Raw genomic sequence first — 23701 nt, forward strand, 5'->3', positions numbered from 1 at the left:
TTGCCCCCACGTCAGGAATTCAAAAATAACTCCCTGGTTTGGGGGCACTGGGAGCAACATCCAAGGGGTTGGGGAGCAACATGTCAAGAGCATGTAAAATGGCAATATTTACTGATATATATATTCTAGTCTGGTGAAATTCTTTAATAGGCCACTTAGCACAATATAAACTTTGATTAAGTATTCATTCGGGGGGAATAGATTTCCTTTAAGTTGGGCTTGAGAAACAAGTGTGATGTTTAGCAAAGTCATTTTAGAAAATAATGCAGGTATGGGACCTGTTATACAGAATGCTCGGCCAGGGGTTTTCTGGATAAGGGATCTTTCTATAGTTTGGATCTCCATACCTTAAGGATGCTAAATAATCATTTTAACATAAAATAACCCCAATAGGATTGTTTTGCCTCCAATAAGGATTAATTATATCTTGATAGGGTTCTTGTAAAAGTTACTATTGTATTATTACAGAGAAAAAGGAAATGATTTTTACAAATGATTATCATTTGCTTATAATGGAACCTATGGGAGATGGCCTTCCCATAATCTGGAACTTTCTGGATAATGGGTTTCTGAATAACGAATCCCATGCATGTATAATCAAATCTAGTGCAAGCAATTTCAATCATTTTGTTTTTTTAAGCATTTCCTTGTGATTAACATTCTACATTATAGCAGAGTATTTAGACCACAGTGGCCATAGATCCTATTTGAAATCAATTGTTGACATGACTGCAGGATTTTGAGCCCTTTGAGAGTTAACAGCCCCAACGTGCAGTGTACACAAACCACTCCTCCAAATACCCATGGGCACGTACCCATAAAGGGAATTCACCCTGACATATTAAAGCTCTAATAACTAATGCAACGCTTGCCCCAGATCTAGTAATCCATGGCAACCAATCCAAACTCAGTTTTCAAACACAAATATTTATTTCTGTTTTTTTATCTGCTGCAGCTCAGGTCTTGTAATCTGCACACAGCTACAGTTTCCCACTGATAGAGAATGGCAAGGGGATGTGTGCAGAGGAGCCCAGGAGAATTCTGCCGCACAATCTCATGCCTATTAGTGTATGAGCCTTTCAATCTTAGAGGAGGTTAGAACATTAAAGGCAGAAAAACCCCAAACAGACAGAAAGATGGATGAGACAGTTGTTTAATTTGCAATTTGCACATCTCCCTAAAAAAGTATGGGTGGGTGGAATCCCTTACCACCTGCATAGAGTACTCCCCAGCACAGCAGGCCCAGCTCTCATTAGTCACACAGGGAACCATGATGAATGGGAGACATTTGGTTTTTATATCTTACGCCTGTTTCCAATTTCTCTCTGTTTTTCTCTTCTTCTCGCGCAGAAACGGCAAGTTGTCTGTTGTCCAGATTGAGGGAGCTGCTTCATACTGGAGAAGTGCAGAACCAGGGAACGGGAGAGAGGAAAGTGTTTAAGTGATGCTGTGTGAATTGCTGTTTAATAAATATACATGCCCGTGTGTATGTACATATTTATAATACATGTAGCCAGATTTTTCCCCATGAGAGCGACTATAATAGAATATTGTTATAATGTCAGAGAGACTGAGTTATAACACAGTCCTGTTACAGCGATATTGTTTAATCATATTTATAGTGTACCCTATACCATCCTCTGCCCATTCTGTAGACTTCCTCACTAGGCAACAAGACCTCACCTTTTTCTTGGAGGTCCTTTTCTTGTGTATCTGGCTTATCCTAAGGCTCGGACTTCATTTTAGTTCTCCACTCCATGCCAGGGACATCTGTCATTCCAGTAACCCACTCCACAGCTTGGAAAGTGATGGTCAATATTATGATTGTCACCTGTGGATACATAGAGAACAAGAAACCAACCCTGGTGCTCAGGAGGCCACAGCTTCTTCTGACATCTAATGAAGCTAAAGGTGGTTTTTCACCTCTTGTTATTGGCCCTTACTCGTGGGGTCTTGAAAAATAGAAACCCCAAGCTCCTTCATCAGCAGGGACACCTACCCTTATATGTGCATAAGGCCCAGACTGGCAATCTATGGATTCTAGCAAATGCTATTTATTGGGCTGGGGGGGGGGCTGTTTGGGCCTCTGTGTATCTGAAATGCCAGGGCCTATTTTGAATATCAGTCTGGACCTGAAGGACAATACAAAATATCAGAGTGCACACCTTACCAAAACCTTGACAATGAACGAGGTGCAGTACACTGGAGAAAACCTATTCAGCAACTCTAGAAATAGTCACAAAAGCAAAAAAGTGTCTGCACGCTCAAAAATTACAAAAGAAAAGAAAATTTTATTAAATACAAAACACAAAAAATAAAGCTCAACGTGTTTCAATAATGGGTCTTCATCAGGGGCAAAAAAAGTTAAAAAAGGGGCAGCTGAAGGGCATCAATACCACCTATCCATGCAGTTTATGTTGTTGGTAACCCTACGTAACTCTTGTACTGCAGTCCACTAATAGTTAATGATGCCTTCTCTCTCATTTGTGTCTACTTTATTTTGCTGATGGGAAGCCAGTCTTGCACTTTTACACTATCCATGTAAAACTGGTAAATTAATATTATTATTATTATTATTATTATTATTATTATTATTATTATTATTATTATTATTATTATTATTATTATTATTATTATTATTATTATTATTATTATTATCATTTCTCCGCCTATTCCTCAGTGCTGTAGCACACAGCCAAGAAAAAAGAACCTGAGGAAAGGAACTAATAAATAGGAGGGCAGCTTGTGATATAATTAGATAAGTCTAATAGCATATTGAGTAGATGGGGGGCCACTTTGAATGGCGTGAGAGGGTTTGGGCTATAAGAGTAGCCAGACAAGACTGGCACTGAATGGAGTTCCTGTTGCATGTTATTGTGAGCCAGGCAGGCTGTGTCACGGCACCATTCTATCGCATCCTCACACACAAACACATCCCTGCCTGTGATTACACAGAACAATTACTGGAAGTGACTTTATGTTGTAATTAAGGGCCACTGAGATGTACCCTCTGATATCCTGCCTGTCTGCTCCATACCAACCTGCTCCCAGGCAACCTGGCAGGCGGATGCTTATTCCTTGGGCTGTGTATCATTCCAGACAAATGTGTAGGTCTCAACCACGGCCATTTCCTAGAGATATAAGAAAAATCTCAGCCTTTGTTCTTCATTGAGTTTACACTCATATCCCATTAATAAAATCCAACAAGGTACATTGTAGAGCAGAGGTCCCCAATATTTCTTACTCGTGAGACACAGTCAAATGTAAAAAGACTTGGAGAGCAACACAAGCACCATAAATGTTAATGGAGGTGCCAAATAAGGGCTGTGATTGGCTATTAGGCAGCCTCTATGCACACTATCAGCTTAAAAGAGACATCTTGTTTCTATGCAACTACGACTTGCTACCAAGCCAGGAATTAAAAAATAAGCACCTGCTTTGAGGCCACGGGGAGCAACATCCAAGGGGTTGGTGAGGAACACATTGCAACACTGGTTGGGGATCACTGTTGTAGAAGATATCACAGTACTGGGGAGGGCAAATGTCTATAACCCCTTTTGGACAGTGTTATTTTTCATTTATGGCAGAAATAAAATAAGCCCAGATTTTTGGAGGCCCAGGGCAAAGCCTTAGTGGCAGAATTCTGCCCAAAGCCCATTCTGAGCACAGGGCAGGAGATTCAAGAGATAAGTGGGAACCCCCTGGTCTAGGGGCTCAGCTGTTGCTCTAGAACTCTGTAGAGTTAGTGTGGATGGATAGGGAATTGTATTTATAATAATAAATACAATTCCCTATCCATCCATACTAACTCTACAGAGTTCTGGATCAACAACTATTCTCCATATGCACTAATAACAAACAAAAACGATTCCTTTTCTTATAATACAACATGCAGAACTTGAAACGAAGAAAGGTCAAATTCATCCTTTATGGCCGGACTTCTACAAAAAAACAATGCTGCATACCTCATTGGTAGTTAGCTAAAGGGGTTGTTGCCTTTGAGTTAATTTTATTATGATGCAGAGAGTAATATTCTATAACATACTAAAAGTGAACTTAAACCACCCCTTTAAAAAAGCACAGACCTAAATGGTAACTGCTAATTGGCTATGAATCAAGGGTAAGGAATTGCTGTGCACATCCCAAGGCAGGACCTACCCACTGTACATGGAATTCTAACAGAATATATGCCCCTTCCGCTCTGGTGCATATGTTTGTAACAGCAGATACAGGGGTTGGAGGGAGTATGACTATTTCCAGAGATTATCCTGTACATGTTCTCTGGTTTGCAGAACTGACACTTTGATTAACAACAGTTAAAAAAAGCTCTGGCCGTAGGGATCATCTTTGGCCACAGGCTGATACTTTAATTCAATATCAAAGTGCAAAAAAAAACAATTTAGCAGCTAGGGGGCGACAGATGGCTGATCAACGCCATTCCTGGCACATGGCTACGGTTGTGTTTTATGTAGAGGCTAAGAGGGCCAGCAACCCCATAAAGTGAAAATATTATATTTACATTATTATTTGATCTGTTTGTTCCCCACCAGCAAATGAAATAGTTCTTGGCAGCGGCAGCTCTATATGGAGTGCTTGTAGAGAGCCATGTATGATATCTGACACCTCTTTTAAATACATTGCTTAAGTGGAGATAAACAATTCATGCAAATATGAGACCTAAAGCCCTACAGGAACTTGCAGAGCAGCTTTCTGGGCCCTGGGGGCGCTATATTAGCAAGGTGCCCAGCCCCACAGCACTGCTTTACTCCATGTCGCATGTTTGATGTGTGGGCAGTGGTCGATTTGGCACCGTCCATACTGCTATGAACTCTGGCCAAAAAGAACAATCTTGGTTTCACCTGACCAAAAAACCTTTTCCCACATCACTGGTGGGTCGCGCTCAGGGTTGCCACCTTTTGCTATGACTAACCCTGGGCAGTGGGGCAGGACGTGGCATCACATGGGTGGGCAGTGGAATCACGTGGGCAGGACTATGACATCGCAGGGGGGGGCTATGACTTGGCAGTAGTTCCAGGAAGCCTGATGCCAATGGAGAAGCTGATTCGTAGGCTGAGAATGAGTCCTTTATCATGTTAACCTAATTCTCCAATATTCCTGAATAACGTATCCTACAGAACGAAGTTTGCTCTCCACAATTTTTGTATGGAAAGGTGGCACAAAAGAAAGAATTATTTAAAAAGATAAAAGCACATCCGGACTTTGCCGGAAAGCATCAGTGTGACTAGGGGTGCCCAGAAAGGGGTTGTGGGAGCACTCCAAGGCTAAATAGAGTATACAAATACAATGGAAGTGCGACTGATCTGGCCAAATTAACTACAAGCATACAAAAAGAGAGGGGGATTGATCAATGCACATTCCCCGGTCCCCTGTCTCATAAGTAAGTTATCTATGCTAGTGCATGTGTTTACAAAAACAGGGGTTTTTAGTTACAAAATTATGATCATAAGATTGGTAAGCCACTAGGGGTGCCGCCTGTCCAGTTTTGCCCAGTTCCTCCAATTTAGAAAAACAGCCAGGACTCAGAGCAACTGGAGCTGCCCAGACATAAGTACAAATACTTTGCGGGGGGGGCTCAGATTTTCCTATTTTTCTAGCATGTCGGTTTAGCAGCATCTCCTGCCCAGGTTCACCCCTTCTTGCTATCGTTCATCCATGAGCAGTGGCCACTCCATATTGCAGCTCCCACCCTTCCCAGCTACAGTCAGGTGATCCCAGTGGTGGCCAATAAAAGGGCAACGACTTGGGAGGTTTAAGCTTGAAAATGTAACCCCTTTTTGGCTGTAAAACAGACAAAAGATGATTGATCCACCCGTCCCCTGCTAAACACTACATTAAAGGGTGACAGAAAGTGGTAATAACTTATGGGCCGATAATGTACAATATATAAATGTCTCAACCCTTTCTCCCTGTAGATTGTAAGCTCTTTTGGGCAGGGCCCTCTTCACCTCTTGTATCGGTTATTGATTGCTTTATATGTTACTCTGTATGTCCAATGTATGAAACCCACTTATTGTACAGCGCTGCGGAATATGTTGGCGCTTTATAAATAAATGTTAATAATAATAATAATAATAGAAAATAGATACATGGGCTTCTGCCCAGTAACAGTAAAATAAGCAAGTGCAAGGTTTAAAGCTATAGGGCAGCGCTTCTCAACCTGTAGGTCCAACCCCTTTGGGGGTCGAACAACCCTTTTACAGGGGTCGCCTAAGACCAATGGAAAACACATATCTCCGATGGTCTTAGGAATAATTTTATGGTTGGGGATCACCACAACATGAGGAACTGTATTAAAGGGACGCGGCATTAGGAAGGTTGAGAATCACTGCTGTAGGGAATGTTAACCCTATAGGTCCGTACAAAAGCAAACAAGTTGCAGGTAAATCTTGGTCTTTGTGTACAATGTACAATGAATCAGTAGAACTCTTAATGAATCGGATGAAAGCGGCATCTCCTGCCCACGTTCAGCCGTTCTAGGGAAACCCTTTAATCTGGCAGCAGAGCTCCCCCCCTTGCAGCGCTGGTAGAGTATCCCCACACTGTAGCCATTCATCATACGGACAGTACAGGTTTAATATTTCCTGTTCCCAAGGCTGGGGGGGTGGGGGGGAATCCTTTTATTCTTTAAGAAAGTTACCCAGGCAATCATTTTTAAAATGACAAATTGAAATAATTTTTTTTTTCCAGCAAAGACATCTATTTGAACTGCTGGATTGGGAGTAAGTCAATTCCAAAGAGAATTTCCTTCCTGATGCCCGATGTACAGCCCCCCCAGAACAAGCCCCTTGGCCTACCCACCCTGAGTGTGCGTGACAGGAGCTGGAAGTGAGGGGAAGTGACTGCTATAAACAGTGATGGGTTCCAGAGCGCAGCCTGGCTATTCGTGACTGGGAGACCCTCTTCTCTTAAACTGTCAATTCACTAACACGCAAATTTCAGCTGAACACCCGGCCAGCTCTGTGCTCACAAGTACCAAGAAGCAGGGGGGGAGGATAGGGAAGCCTTAGAGTGGGCCCCATGAAAGGAAAAGGATGAAAGTACAAATAACATAGAGTTACCCTCTCTGATCATAATAAGCTAAAATGCAGATTTTGTAGCTGCTCCAGCTTCATCTCCTAGAACCCCCCTGGCAGCTAATGGTGGGGCCACAACTGTTTCACCTTTTTGTTGGTTGCAGCTGAATATGATCTTAGCAACTCTGCACTTGGTCTTTTTTTTTTTTTTTTTAACTTTTTTAGTGTTGCCTGTCCATTCTGAATTTTGAAGGCAAAATGTAACATTCAGAGACCACAGCAAGATATGTATTTTTACTGCTTATTCTTTTTGTATAGCTACAGCACCCTTTGTCCTTTCAAACACAGAGCTGGTTGCTAGAGGCAGTGAGAATGACAACCATATAACTGCCGAAATGCCAAAATGCAGCACAAGCAAAAGAAATAAATAAATGATAAGTAATCAAATAAATGATATAATAACCAGTGACTGAACCATGTCATTTTACATGGCCACAGGCAGAAAAGGGACCCCCGTGCCTTGCTCTAAGCAAGTTGTGATCTAGTTATAATATTTCTTTTTAAATGTACCCTGGTGGGCCCCTGTACAGTGACTTATTAGCTTGTTTTCCCTAAAGCAAGGGTCTCTCTTGCACTGTTCTGTGCCCCTCTTGTCTTACTCCAGCGCTAAGGAGAATGAGTGTGTATGTGAGTGAGTGTGTGTGTGTGAGTGTGTGTATGTGAGTGTGTATGTGATCGTGTGTGTGTATGTGTGTGTATGTGAGCGAGTGTGTATGCGAGTGTGTATGTGAGTGAGTGTGTATGTGAGTGTGTGTATGTGAGTGTGTGTATGTGAGTGTGTATGTGAGTGTGTGCATGTGAGTGTGTATGTGAGTGTGTGTATGTGAGTGTGTATGTGAGTGTGTGTGTGTATGTGTGTATGTGAGTGTGTATGTGAGTGTGTGTATGTGAGTGTGTGTATGTGAGTGTGTATGTGAGTGTGTATGTGAGTGAGTGTGTATGTGAGTGTGTGTATGTGAGTGTGTGTATGTGAGTGAGTGTGTATGTGAGTGAGTATGTGAGTGTGTATGTGAGTGTGTGTGTATGTGAGTGTGTGTATGTGAGTTAGTATGTATGTGAGTGTGTATGTGAGTGTGTATGTGAGTGTGTATGTGAGTGTGTGTGTATGTGAGTGTGTGTATGTGAGTGAGTGTGTATGTGAGTGTGTATGTGAGTGTGTGTATGTGAGTGTGTATGTGAGTGTGTGTATGTGAGTGTGTGTATGTGAGTGTGTATGTAAGTGAGTGTGTATGTGAGTGTGTATGTGAGTGTGTGTATGTGAGTGTGTATGTGAGTGTGTGTATGTGAGTGTGTGTATGTGAGTGTGTATGTAAGTGAGTGTGTATGTGAGTGTGTATGTGAGTGTGTATGTGAGTGAGTGTGTATATGAGTGTTCGTGCGAGTGTGTGTATGTGAGTGATTGTGTATATGAGTGTGTGTATGTGAGTGTGTATGTGAGTGAGTGTGTATGTGAGTGTGTGTATGTGAGTGTGTATGTGAGTGTGTATGTGAGTGAGTGTGTATGTGAGTGTGTGTATGTGAGTGTGTATTGAGTGTGCATGTGAGTGCAGGAAGGGCGGGGATGGGGGGTTATATTGTCTCAACCAAATTGCCAGTTCCCATAATTCCCAAGTACATGGGGGGGGGGGGGGGGGCTGGGTGCCATATAAAGGGAAGCAAGTGGCGGTTAATCCCAAACACGCAGACACCAGTGGCTGGGAGTGATTATGAATGGCAGAGCTTTAGCGGAACAGTAGGGATTAGGTTACAAGGAGTTGTTCTGCATTAAGGACTCACAATCACAAACTGCAAGTTTTTACTCTCGGTGGGACTGAGGCCGGATATGACCCCTCCATGATTTAACCACTTAGCTGCCAGCTTGGCAATAGCTCTCACACATGTGCACTGCTTTCTGCTGCACACAGACACACACACTCAGAGCTTTCCTCTGGTCATGCTGGGACCCACAGCCAACAGCATATGTAGGCCCCCTTTATTTACATTCTAACAAGTAGCTCAACATCTTTTTATTAAACTACAACTCCCAGAAAACCTCACAGCCTTTGGCAAGAATAGTGGGAGGCTGCAGGTGAGACATTCCTGTTACAAAGTGTTCCTGACACAGTCTGATCTTCCTATACACACTTTCCCTGACTTACTACACACACTAGTGAAATACTCTTCCCTACCAACAGCTGAAAATGTTCTAGAAACTGTAATTCAACAACTCAAGGGTCCTTAGCCTATAAGTCAGGTATAAGGCTGAAGACACACAGAGCTACTTAGTAGCAGCTACTTGTCACAGTTACAAAAATAGACAATGCTGATCATTTACTGATAATTGTCTCTACGTGTGTTTTAGCAGAGGCAATTCTCAGTATTGTCTATGGCAGGGGATTTTCCAGGGCTTAGTAGCCATGACAAGTAGCTGCTACTAAATAGCTCTTTACAAATGTAAATCGCCGGAGAGGTGGCATATGCGCAGTGGCGTAGCGAGGGGGGTGCCGAGGGGGCCATGGCCCCGGGCGGCGTATCAGAAGGGGCGGCGGCAATCACCATGATATTTAAATTTAAAAAAATATAGGTATTTTTTAGGGATGCACCGAATCCCGGATTCCCGAAAACCAGCCTTTTTTCAAGGTATTCGGTTTCGGCCGAATCCGTGCTCTGAGCCGAACCGAATCCGAACCCGGAACTGCACCCAATTTACCCACAGCAAGTACCCCCCCCCATAGAAAGAAACCTCAATAGACCCAACAATCCCATCCCCATCAACGTACCCCCAACAGACCATCGGCGGCGGTTCCTTCTCTCTTATGGCGCGGCAACAGGCGCTTTTATAAGGTTGGGCCCGTGCGTATGACGTCACACGTCAGCGACGAGGCGCAACCTTATAGAAGCGCCTGTTGCCTGTAAGAGAGAAGGAGCCACCGCCGATGGTCTGTTGGGGGTATGTACTATGGGGGAAATTGGGGGCACTGTGTGGGGGCTACTGTCTATGGGGAAATTGGGGCACTTTCCATTTTTAATCAATAAAAAAATTTAATGCTGCTTTTTTTATTTTGTCTATTTTTTTTAAGAATAACTAAATAGAGGGGCGGCAAATTTCTGGTCGGCCCCAGGCGACGAAAGCCCACGCTACGCCACTGCATATGCGTCGCTTCGGTTTTCCAAAGTCGCCCAAAGTTTCCTTGATAATTAAAGCCAAACGAACAAATGAGATATATAGCCCCAATACAATTTATATGACTGTAAGGCAGCATTGTACATGCATAGATTTTTGCAATGTTCTTAGTAATATTTTTTTAGATAACGTGGTGCAGTTGCCCAATATGGAGCTATTAGTGGAAAGGTTATGGAGTGCATTTGCCCAATATGGAGCTGTTACTGGAAGGGATAGGAAGTGCCCAGATTTCTCCCATGTCTCTTACTAAATAGTTGATAACACTGGAAACAACCCAAGCTCAAACTGCAGGGGAGGGTCGAGCAAAGCATGTCTGTATTAGCAGAGTATTTATCCTGGCACTACATTAAATGAATTTCTACAGGACAGTGACCCACTGGTCCTTGATCATCAACCGGCAGCTCTTTGTATATTTAGTAGCCCCAAACTAGGGATAAAGGTCTCCTAGGCAAGGCTAACTGTGATTCTATTCTAGGCATTTATTGACCAACAAGGATCTGATCTTCTTCTGGACCAACCATCCTACTCCTTTCCATGCTACAATGATCAATGAAAAACCAAGTACCCTGAGATCCAAACATACACAGACAGTCTAAATTGTTCTTATAGATCCATTATACCCCTGTCATATATTCCCTGTGTGATCTTCAAATTTCCAAGGTCAAATCATACTGGCATGGCAGACATTATGGACCTCGGATGAGCATCAATTAGAAAAGCCTGGGATAGTACAAATTACTGCTTATAGCAACTTCTAGCTACGTTCTAAAATGTATGGCTTCCTTGTCCTTGAACCAAGAGATTAAGATGATGCCTCTAGGTTCTCTAGGAACAATCAAACAATCTAGGATTCTCTGCCATTCTACAAGATGGATTTTAGACCATATTAGAGATGATTTCCCAGTGGTAAAATGTGGACAAGAAACTTTTGTATCCAGGTCAGGGTCGGGCTGGGGGGTGAAAGGCCCACCGGGGCTCCTGCCCCAGGGGCCCTGCAGGTGTCCCCTAACCCCCCCGCAGGGGCCCCCCAACCCCCCTCGCAGGGCCCCCCATCTGATGTCCTACCCCAAGTGCGTAAATTTAACGCGTCAGGGGAGGAGCGGTCGGGCAGGGGGAGCGCTGCAAGAGTTGGGTCTGGCCCTGATCCGACCTGGCCCAGTCCGACCCCGAAACAAGACTTCAATTTGTTGTAGAGACCTGCCATCATCTCTGTGTAATATATCAAATGGTAACGCATGGAGTAAATGACCCATGAGTAGGGACCCGATAGAGCTCATCCAATTATTCTCCAGCTCCAACAATTGATCTGAACTTCCAAAACTTCTATGTACTCCATTAACCTCCATTTTTTAAGCTATTATTGCACAAAGGTTTTCTGTTACTGAACTGTAATTTTCATGTAAACCAATGCAAACATACATACAGGAGAATGCAAACGTTTGGAAACCCTTGCCTTAAAATTTCACTTTCGACTGTATATAGGTAGATACATGAATAGATGATGATGGTAGGCAGATGATAGATACAGCGCTGCGGAATATGTTGGTGCTTTATAAATACATGTTCCTAAGAATAATAATAATACTAACAGATATAAATCTGTTGGTTAAGCAGGGTCGGACTGGGGGTTGCAGGGCTGCATCCCCTAACCCCCCCCCCCCCAGCAGGGGCCCCCCTAAAACCATATTTATTCTGGGGGTATAGTTTTCATTGAACTCCTGGGTGCTCTCAGTCACGTCTGCCCCTTCCTGGTGACATTATGCACACACCCAGATCAGCACAGGGATATACACCCCACAGGCCATTAGCCAGGGGGGCAGGCAAACACAGCAGACCAGGAAGGGCAGAGGAGGGGTTACTTTTGCACAGGGGCTAATATACATGGTAATGCATACAGCAGACCCCTACACTAAGAAATAACTGGAGTCTGGCATTTTATTGCCCTTTAACTTCCTCTTGGATCAATATACTGGACTGCAAACATCTCAACATACTGATTTACACAAGGGTACCTTTAATTTTAGCGTAACAGGATTTTATGGCAAATACGGGCCAGTTCTGTAAGAGGAATAATAACTCAGATTTTACAGGATCTTCACACTCTACTTATATTGAGTCTGAGAAATTAAAATCTCTTAATGCAGAGCAGCTGAGAAGATGTTTCAGGAAAATATATATTTTATTTATGGTTCAAATGAATCCTGAGAGGGCTGTATATCAAGAGAGTCAGAGAAATGAGCTTTGCACTTTTGCTTGCCAACAGAGAATTGGGGAATGTATAAGAGCCCTCAGAGCATGCTAGTGCAATTAAAGCAAATGGAAGTCATTTGATGTGCGTTTTAATAAAATTCAACTGAACCCCAAATTAAGCTTTGGGCTGACTGACCAGCTGAGATGTTACTGACCCAGAGAGGAACATGGGGCTTCCTGGGCAGGAAGTGCAGGGGGAGCCAGCATGGGGTGTGCAGCTCTATTAGAGGGGGGGGGATCAGCAATGGAGGGGAGAGTAGGACAGAGAGTTTACGGATACAGATAGGAAGAGACTGATCAGCACTGAGAGGAAATCTAAGGAAACCAGACAGGTTAGGACCATAGGGCCCTTAGTATGGCTGTGACTTTGAGGTCCTATGATTCCAATGCCAACGTAGTTGTTCCTCAAGAGACACAGCAGTGTTGTATTAAGGGGTTCTGAATAGGGTTTAGCTTCTGGGGGCCAAGCATTGAGGCTGCACACAGACCCAGCTATAGGCAGGAAGTATATTAGAGAATATTACAGTTACCATCCATCAGCCCTTCAGTTTGTGTGTTGCAGAATGACTTCAAGCACTCACTGACAGCCAAAGGCAATGGAAGAAACTGGCATCTAAAGGACAAATAAACAAGGTTAAGAGGTGATACTGCGGTTTGTACAAACTCAGCGCCTCGCACACCAGGTTTTACTGTTTACCCCTAGAAATAAAATCCAGTCACGTTCTCTCAGAATGTAGTGTGCAAGCACAGTCCATAAAACTTATATAGGATATTAAAGTTTTGTTGGGCAGAAAAGAAATATATTCTTGTGCGTGTGAGTCAGATTTAGCATCCTGCTGGGACGTATCAACCGTGTAAAGCACAAAATTAGGGACATAGTGCGGATACACAGAAACGCAACTCTACAGAAACGCAATGTCTACCACTTTGGTCCTTAGGAAGATCAGTTGGCTGCCCTTAAGTTGGGCATACACTATAAGATCAGCTTCACCATCAGGTAAAATGGTCCTTCCCAAAATCCCCAAATAAGTCCTAACCAGGACTGCTCAACTGGAGCACAGGGGTATATGTGGCAGATATGAACCTACAATGATTTTTCTCATTCCAAATTATTCCAGAGAACCCAAGGGAACCCTTGAGAAGAAAGTGAGAGTCGCCGTTGTCCATAATAAATCTTCACCTTTCATAAATAAATGCATGTTAAGTAAAGAGTGGCCCTATCTATTGCAGTTTATGTGTCCATGATGCATTGGAATCTGAAGAAGGAGATTGTACCTAAGGGTTACCATCGCCCCACGTACTGACATCCTGCCTTACAGATATCACAGAAAATCGTTCATATATCTTTTGGGGTGGTTGGAAAATCCCACTGGGCCAGGACCACATCACATGTTGATCTGATTGTTGGCAAAGGGCCAGTTGATCAGATCATCTCAATTCAGCCCAGTATGTTGGTGGCCGAATCACGTGAAGTTGATCTCATAGTGCAGAGGTAGGCAAACTACGGCCCGCGGGCCATGTCCGGCCTCTTGGTCTTTTTAATCCGGGCCGCTAAGGATTGGTGTCCCGACTCTGCAAGTCTCATCATGCGAGACTTGGCGTCAAGACTGCCTGTAAGCGCTGGCCCAGCCTGTCTGTCAAATTTTAAAAGTCAATGTGGCCCCTGAGCCTATAAGTTTGCCCACCCCTGTTATAGTGTATGCCCAACTTAAGGGCAGCCAACTGATCTTCCTAAGGACCAAAGTGGTAGACATTGTCTGATCCCCACAACTAACCCAAGCATCACTGGGGAAACTAGATACTGACAACTCGGGAGTATCCGGGCACCAGGCAATCTGTGGGGCTGCTGTAAGATGCCATAGACACTATTTATCCGCTGGTTGGGGGGTTGTTTGGGCATCTGTGTACTTGAAATGCCAGGGCCTATTTTGAATCCCAGTCTAGTTCTGACTAAGGCCCAGGCTAATTAGCAGTTTGCTACAAATCAGTACAATGATACCCCCACTCCAGTCCCCTGTACCCACATACGGTGTTATGGCGATGCCCATAATCTATGAAGAGCAAGACCAATGTACTAAAATAAGCCCAGATCCGCTTGTGCTTACATATAGGAAACCATAGCCCTGCTCTCCCCTGCCAGGCACAAAGGGGATTTGTGGCTTGTGAATATAAACTCAGAATGACTGCAGGACGGATCAGACAGGGCAGTGATTCCAAAATAAACCGTCCTGTAAGCCAAGAGTGTTTCAAACAAACTCATGAATCACAGAGATATCGCTGCCGGAGCAATTGCTATAAATGAGTTCACAAAAAAAAAGCAAAAAGCGCCACTTTTAGTTGGGAAAGTGATGGCTCCCGGCCAAGATCTTCATTTTGTTGGCAAGTCAGAATGTATGAGAAAGTGCAGGGCTGCTAATTCACATAGAGTGATACTAAGTGTGCCTTTTTATATAATCCTCTTTATATGTTTTCTATCATACTGTGTCATTTGTCCTTCCAACCCGGAGTATTTGTCTTACTCTGTGTCTAATGCCTTGCTAATGTTAACTGGGGTGCTGCCAGGAGGGGAAGCCTGCAGGTACCCACTGACCTCAAGGAACCTTGGGGCTCACAGGGAAAGCTCTGCCGTTACACATAATGGCATATCAGGTCAGCAGGGGGCAAATAACAGCCCTATAATTCTTCCAGGCATCCAGAAAATCTAATAATAATATAATAATGTACTATTATGGCTTATTTTCTATCACTCAATTTACCTTAAAGGACATGTTAACCCCATTTTACCTTACAGTGCGTCAGTCTAGGGCGCTCCCACTCAAACCACATTTGAGCTAAACCGACACCTAACTCCTGCTGTGGAAGACCTGTATGTAAGGGCCCTTATGAGTCACACTATGGAGTACACTAGGGTTGGGCAGAGAGTAGAGGTACATGGCTTTTGCCTATGCTTAGCTCCAGCCCTTCACTCACACTCCCCTAGAACTCTGTAGGGTAAGAACCCATGGAGTAATTCAGTCGCCCGTGATAGATCTCTGCTATCACAGACAACTAACCGCTCCAAAATGGCTTTCCACCAGCAACAATAGTTGTAGGCAGGGAAAGTCTTTTGCGTCGCTTCGTTTTCCATTTTTGCCTCCAGGAGGTAACTTTGCATGACTTCGGAATACTGAAGCGATGTGAAGGGTTTTGCACCGGCGACTCCTACTGTTGTTGTTGGAAAGCATTTTGGAGCGGTTAGTCGCCCGCAATAAGAGAGATCTATCTCAGACGACTGAACCGTTCCGTGGGTTCTTACACTTAATCAATCAACAAAGCTTTAGTCCCTACATCAGTGCTGTAACCAATCATTCATCCTCGATTGTTACTGATGTTCTGTATGATTTTCTGTGTGTTTTCTGGTCATTTGCCTGTTTCCAGTTTGCCATTTCATTGCTATTTGGTGGCTAATGGTCAGGATCTGGGGTAAATCTATATGTTCTTGTCTAGTTGTGCCTGCTCTGCCCATAAAAATATTCTGAGCAGAGGCATAAATACAAAGAAAGCAGACCCTGCAGTTGCAGAGAGGCCCAGAAGCGTATTGGGCCCAGTTAGGCCCTATTTAAGCAGCAATTTCAATATACTGTAGTAGAAAAACTTTTCAAAATTTCAGGACCCAAAATTGAATTTGCTGTACGGCCTAGTAATATCTATTTACACCATTGATTCTGAGAAAGGGGTTAGAATACTTTGCAGCATGCCAGTGACCTAGCACCAGAAAACCTTTGGGCTTTATGCATGTATTAATGATTATGGCTATCTTGTTGCTAGGGTCAGTAGGCAGCCAACACACAGACAGAATATCATGGCTTCCTTTCTGTGGAATCAGGTTTGTCTGAGTAAAAACAAAATACATTTATATTTATTTCTAGAAGTTCAGATAGTGATTATGCACCTTATGCATCTACATAACTGGAATGGCCTATTCCTAGCAACTTTTTATTTGGTCTTTATTTTTTACAAGTTTTGAATTATTTGCCTTTCTCTTCTAACTCTTTCCAACTTTTATATGGGGGTCCCTGACTGAAGCAGCCAAAAATGATTGCTCTCTGAGGCTACAATGTTATTGGTATTGTTACTTTTTATTACTCTTTGTTTTATTTAGGCCCCCCTCTATTTATATTTTTGTCTCACTGTTAAACCCCTGCCTGGTTTCTAGTTAAAAGGGCCCTAGAAATCAGATAGCTGTTGAAATTCCAAACTGGTGAACTAAAATAAAAAAAAAAAACAAAACAAATAAATAATGAAGTCTAATTGCAAGTTGTTTCTGAATAGCATTCTCTCCATCATACTAAAAGTTAATTCAAAGGTGAACAACCCCTTTAAGAAGCATACCGATTGGCTACACGCTAGGCAGGAACAATTAGCCCTGATTAGAGTAGATAGCAAATTGCATCTGGGGAGATGTTGCTGCTAATCAGCAGCGTCCCGGCCAAATAATCAGCAGCCTCCTGGCCAAATGGGACAGAGTCAGGCGAGATTTGGGGGGTGAGAAGTGTTGGATCCGTGCGAGAGGGAAGAGGAAATGTGCAGCTTTGTTAGTTTAACTAAAGAGCTTACACTAAAGCCCCTGCCTTACATTAGCCGGCAGCACGCAGGGGGAGTGCCTCTAATTAGGGCTTTTATGCTTCTTCTTTATTTACTTAAACTTCCAGCCAATTCATACAAAAGCCTCTTTTCTACCTTTGGCCTTCAGCGGCTACAAAAAAATACAGCTAAAAATACAAGCGGGAATGGGAGTGAAAGTTAAAGGCAAATGGAATTTTCTGACCTTCCCCTCCTCCCCTGTGTAGCCCCCCGTTCCAACCAACATATACATTCCCAACACAGAAGGTGTTACAACCTCCGCACAAAGCTACACTGGGCACTTATTGGTTTACAAAACAATAAACTCTATTTAACAGTATTAATAACAATTTTGCCGCTGCAGCGTCAGACTGGTCCACTGGGACACCGGGAAAAATCCCTGTCGGCTTTGGCTCCAGTGGCCCCCGCTGCTCTGAACTCTTGAGCGTCAGGTTTGTGAGCAAAAATATAAATAAATATTGGGTATATTTTCCCTTAAAACCTTTATTACAGGTGTTTAAACATTTATGTTGGAAACCAGACCAACATGCTGGAAAGAATAAATAAAACCTATTTTTTTCCAGCAATGGGGTACTACCCCATGGGTACAGAGCCAAGGGGCAGAAAGAAATCAGTTGCACGGCTGTGTGGTGAAATACATGTATGTATCTATAACTTTATTTATAAAGCTCCACACAGCGCTGTACAATCTTACAATATACAAAATTACACACAGGGAGGACAAGTGTTATAATAAATACAATAAATAAGTATAAATACACAGGGAATAAGTGCCATGTGGTATGAGACACAGTAGGAAGGAGGTCCCTGCCCCGTAGAGCTTACAGTCTAAGTACAGTCTAAATGCATATAACTATAAGTAGCAAATACATGATTAAATTCTGGCAGGCATATACTCTAGATATAGAACTTGGAATTTTTTATTATTGTAATTAATTTGCTTTATTCATATTGCTAAGGTCACTGACTCTGGCAAAGATATAGCATAATACAGAACTAAAAAGGCTGGCTGTATGGCTAATGCCTACTATAAATTAAAACTTATGCTGCAGGTAAAGTTACCCTTTATTTAAGTATCTGCTATTCATCTCCAGTCAGTAGTCCAATCCATTCACTTCTATAGGATACAGTGTCCGGTACAATGCTGTGCGTTCCTAGGCATACTGCAAGCTGCACAACCAATGGCACTGACCCACAGATACCTGAAACTGACATGGGACCCCCAGAGTTCTAAGGTGCAAATGTTCATGATAAGGTATAGACATAACTTAGTGAGTTAATCACTTAATAGCAGTAATAAGCAGTCTTTGTATCTCCAGATGTGGCAGAACTACAACTCCCAGTATCCCCTGCCATCTTTTAGCTACAAGTTACCCATGCCTGTTTTATAGGCACTTGTATGTATGTATGTATGTATGTATGTATGTATAACTTTATTTATAAAGCGCCACAAGGGTACGCATCGCTGTACAGTCTTAAAGAATACACAATTACACACAGGGAGGACAAGTGATATAATAAATAAATACAATAAATATATATATGTATATATATAAGTGCCATGTGGTATGAGACACAGTAGGAAGGAGGTCCCTGCCCCGTAGAGCTTACAATCTGAGTGGTTGGGTTGTTGTGCCCAAGAGCTGACAATATTTATAATAGTACTAATAATGATAAAGGATGATAATTTAATGTTCACCATTACAAAATATATTTATCTGGAATGCATCAAATTCAGGATAAGAACAAAGTTTTCGTTTTCAGCCAAACTAAATGCAAACCCTTAAACTTAAGTGCATTTATATAATTAATTTGGATTTTAATCAAATCTGAATATACAAATATACAATATATAAATTCCAGCATGTATTTGTTGCTTCCCTAATATTATGTCTCTCTTTCTTTTCTTCCCTATTATTATTATTATTTGAAATTAATGGTAACAGAATCACTCTTAGAGCCACTGGAGCAGAATGGTAACAGTACATTATAGCATGCTAGGCAGATAAAACTCTTACCTAAAGGTCTAAACTGGCAACAAAGAGTTAAAGGCAGGTTTCCCACCAGTCACCTCCTGTACAAAGTGGCGCTGGGGGTGCAATGCTGATGCCTACACTAAGCAATGGCATTTAAGATCTTATTTTATGGCTTATGCCAAGTGCTTTGTATTATATCATGGCAACTAACCAGCCCCTGTTTGATGCAGCTCTGTGGCAGATTAATGCCAGTCAATGAGAGATGTCCCAGTTGGGAAAGTTGCTCTCCATTGAACAAAAACTGACTTTACAGAATGAAAACATGTGACATGTATTGTATGGGGCTGGATGGGACCTTGGGACCATTTGAATGGGAGGAGAGAGGCTCTGCCCCCTACACTGCTGCTTTCTTAAAGGACAGAGACCCTGCACTCAGTTCAGATACAATGAGACAGGCACAGGGTTAACATGAGACTCTCAGGCTGCTGCTGGTAAGAAGAAGGGACAGACAGGTTGAGCTGCAAGAAGGAACCTTTCCAGGTCCACAGCCATTGACTGAGCTACTACACAACAACTGCAGTTCACTTAAATAAGGAAGCATTTCATCACTTAATAGCAGGATAAACTTACAAAATAGGGGTAAAGATAGCCCTCTGTTCCAGAAATTGCCAGCAAACCAAGGATGACTCCAATGGATACAGCTGAACCACCGGCAGAATGGAAAGACAGTGTCCAACCAGCCCTGGTGTTCTCTTTCTTGATACTCATCTGCCTAGAGGTGTGCCTATGGCTGAGGAACAATGGGCAGAGGAGGTCTCCCCCTGGACCCTTTCCCTGGCCTGTGGTGGGCAATGCAATGCAACTCGGGCAACTTCCCCATCTCACCTTTTGTAAAATGTCTCAGAAATATGGCAACGTATTCCAGATCAGACTGGGTACCCAAGACATTGTGGTGCTGAATGGAGATTCCACCATAAGGGAAGCTCTGGTGAAGCATAGCAAGGAATTTGCTGGGAGACCCAACTTCTCCTCCTTCCAGCTTATCTCTGGGGGCAAAAGCATTGCTTTTGGGGGCTATTCTACTCTCTGGAAGGCTCAAAAGAAAATTGCTCACTCAACCCTTAGAGCGTTTTCTACTGTCAACAGCAAAACGCAGAAGCTATTTGAGAAGCATGTGGTGGCAGAGGCGCAGGACCTCATTGACGTTTTTCTGCGCTTGACCTCTGAGGAGGAATATTTTGATCCTACACGTGAGTGCACGGTGGCCGCTGCCAATGTCATCTGTGCCTTGTGCTTTGGCAAACGTTACAGCCACGATGATGAGGAGTTCAAAGCCCTGATTGGGAGAAATGACAAGTTTGGCCAAACCGTGGGCGCTGGTAGCCTTGTAGACATCATGCCCTGGCTTCTAACTTTCCCAAACCCAGTGCGCAGCCTCTATCAGAGCTTCAAAGATCTCAACTGGGAATTTTATGGTTTTGTCAAGGAGAAGGTAAGCCACCACCGGCAAACCTACAACCCAGAGATCACCAGGGACATGAGTGATGCCTTCATCAGTCATATAGACAATGCAGAAGGGATAGAAGCAGGTGATGGTCTGAGCAAGGACTATGTGGAAAGCATTGTCAATGATATCCTGGGCGCAGGGCAAGACACCACTGCTACTGCCCTCACCTGGATTCTGCTCTTACTCATTAAATACCCTGACATTCAGCAGAAGCTGCAGGAAGAGATAGACCTGGTGGTGGGACCCAACCGACTTCCCACAGCAGATGACAAAGTTCAGCTCCCCTATGTCCAAGCCTTTATCTATGAAGCCCTGCGTTTCAGCAGCTTCGTGCCAGTCACTATCCCGCACTCTACCACCAGTGATGTGGTCATTGATGGCTTCTACATTCCCAAGGACACGGTGGTCTTTGTTAACCAGTGGTCAGTCAACCATGATGAATCCAAATGGAAAAACCCAGATGTTTTTGACCCCAGCAGGTTTTTGGATGAAGAGGGTCAGCTGGACAGAGATGCTGCTTTCGGGGTGATGATCTTCTCCGTGGGCAAAAGGAGATGTATTGGGGACCAGCTATCTATGCTACAGATATTTCTATTCACGGCCATCTTTCTCCACCAGTGCACCCTCCATGGCAACCCTAAGGAGATACCCACCATGGACTGTATCAGTGGCTTATCTCTCAAACCACTGCCCTATGGGATGTCCGTTAGAGCCAGAGTTGGTAGAACAACCATGAAAGAACCTGTCTGAAATTGCCCCTGTCATACAGTTCATGCCAGGTCAATGGGCTCCAAGCACTAACCCAGCTCAGTTTCACCTACCCTCAGCTTCACTCATATAAATGCAGCCTTAATTTACCAACTAATTACTGTATTGGGGTGATTAAGGCAGTTCCATTGAAGGGGACCCTATAGATACAAAGTTCCTATTACTGAGTGATCTGATCCCATCCATGTTATACAGACTCCTGCGTATAAGGGAAACATGTAGGCAGTCAGGTAGCTGCCACTTACCGTATTTATGCAGGTAACTGCGCAGCTTTGTATCTCATTCCAGTCCAGAAATGTTCTGCTTGCAAGCGGTGCCGGAGGAGTAAGGGGGGGGGGGGGGAGTCGCTGCCTCATTGCTTCTTAGAAGCACAGGGAATGCGGCAGGATCGCAACACTCCGCAGACTTCTCGGAGGGGCAGCACCGTGGGGGGTTGTGTCGGTCTGTGCGGAATTCCACAGGCAGCGGCAGGAGAGAGAGGAGGGGCAGCAGAACTGACTGCTCTGGGGGGAGAGGGGGGCACTAACACTGAGGGGGCAAAGGGAAATTTGCCTTTTTTGTTTAATGAAAAAAATATATATAATTCTAAGCAACTTTCCAATGTACTAAAGTTATTTGTAAATGTCATTAAGGCTGAAAACAGTGTCTGCCTGCCCCTCTCTATCCGCCCCAATCTGACTCTCTCTATTCGCTGCACTCTCCTCTCTCTGACTCTCCTCAATCTGACTCACCTCAATCTGCCCCTCTCTATCTGCAGCACTCTCCTCTCTCTGACTCTCCTCTCTCTGACTCTCCTCAATCTGCCCCTCTCTATCTGCAGCACTCTCCTCTCTCTGACTCTCCTCAATCTGACTCTCCTCAATCTGCCCCTCTCTATCTGCAGCACTCTCCTCTCTCTGACTCTCCTCAATCTGCCCCTCTCTATCTGCAGCACTCTCCTCTCTCTGACTCTCCTCAATCTGCCCCTCTCTATCCGCAGCACTCTCCTCACTCTGACTTTCCTCAATCTGCCCCTCTCTATCTGCAGCACTCTCCTCTCTCTGACTCTCCTCAATCTGCCCCTCTCTATCTGCAGCACTCTCCTCTCTCTGACTCTCTTCAATCTGACTCTCCAACGAATGAAGCAAAGGTATGTTCTCTTCCAGGTCCGCTACCAACCAGCTGGCCTCTGCTGCACTGTTCTCAGACACCGCTTTCGATTTTAATTAGATTTAGAAAAACATGTAAAACCACTAAAAAACGTTGCTTAGAATTCTGTCTTGTTTTATTATGCAATAAGGGCTTTTTACGTGGAAAATCCCTTTACGATTGTTACTAACTGCTAGATCTGCTATAGGAGTAATCTCCACTTGCTAATTGTAGATGCTTCAAGATTTTTCGAGATATTTTTCAAGGTTTTAGGTTTTTTTTTTTTAAAGAAAAACGAGTTGCTTTTGCTTTATACGAAGCAATAAAAGCTGTAACCAGCTACAATTAGCAGCTACAAATCTCCTTGGGTGAGGTAAGGCTAATACATATAATATGTATAATGTATATATACAAGTACTATCCTATAATAGCACAATGGGACACCTGTGACTGATTCAGGACCCTGAGTACATGGGGCAGGGATTCCCATTTCATTGGCTGTTCCATAACATTTGTTTGTGAATCAGATCCAGTTGGTTCCGCACTTTGTATGAAAACCAGTTAAATACGAATACTTTTTAATTGCTGTTACCAAAAAACAAAACGAGTCATTATTTTAAAAGGCTCACCTTGCAATTCAATATTTGTATAATATAGTAAATGATGAATTGTAAATCAATTTTCATTGGTCCTTTATTATTTTATTATTAGTATTTATTATTATTACTAGTAGTAGTATCATTATTGTTATTATTAGTAGTGGTATAATAATTATTTTATAAATACTGTTTCATTGTGCATCTCTTACACTAAACGTGTATTTGGATGCTGGGCTCCCACTTACCATCCTGCGGTTAAACGAATAGGGGGCTGAACAGAAAGATAAACAATAAAAAGTCCAATAATAAAACTGTTGGCTCACAGTCAGTCTCGTTTCTGGGGGAAATGCTCCTAAGGAAAAGGCAAATCTTCGTAAAACCGCTGCGGAATGAATGGGAGAGCAATGCCCGGCAGTTGCGGGTTGGCTCCGATTACTTCCATCTGCCGCAGCCTAACAGTTCATTCACAGGCAACGTCTCTTGTAATCAGGTTATTTGGCCTTTAAAGACAAATATTAGTTCCTGCTGATTGCACAAAAGTCTCAGTTGGACCTTACTCTATTGACCCATTTTCCTCTCTGTTCTCCTTTCTT

The 23701-nt window shown here is 43.3% G+C and overlaps 1 protein-coding gene and 1 long non-coding RNA gene across 3 annotated transcripts; one reads left to right on the plus strand and one right to left on the minus strand.

The window, feature by feature from the left end:
* Positions 1–1137: 1137 nt before the first annotated feature.
* On the minus strand, positions 1138–22112 carry LOC116406723. Of its 2 annotated transcripts, XR_004219772.1 has the most exons (5): positions 21627–22112; positions 13038–13120; positions 3042–3131; positions 1684–1831; positions 1138–1395 (listed from the first exon to the last, which is right to left on the minus strand). It is a non-coding gene; the product is annotated as an uncharacterized LOC116406723 (long non-coding RNA). The 2 variants fall into 2 exon arrangements; XR_004219771.1 differs by lacking the exon at positions 13038–13120 and having other exon boundaries at positions 21627–22110.
* cyp1c1 (cytochrome P450 family 1 subfamily C polypeptide 1) lies at positions 19770–21419 on the plus strand. Its single transcript, NM_001204247.1, is given in 1 exon segment — positions 19770–21419. A coding segment is annotated over 1 exon segment (1575 nt). The 5' UTR covers positions 19770–19788; the 3' UTR covers positions 21364–21419.
* Positions 22113–23701: the final 1589 nt, after the last annotated feature.

This window comes from Xenopus tropicalis, chromosome 8 (assembly GCF_000004195.4).
Source record: "Xenopus tropicalis strain Nigerian chromosome 8, UCB_Xtro_10.0, whole genome shotgun sequence".
Lineage (NCBI taxonomy): Eukaryota > Metazoa > Chordata > Amphibia > Anura > Pipidae > Xenopus > Xenopus tropicalis.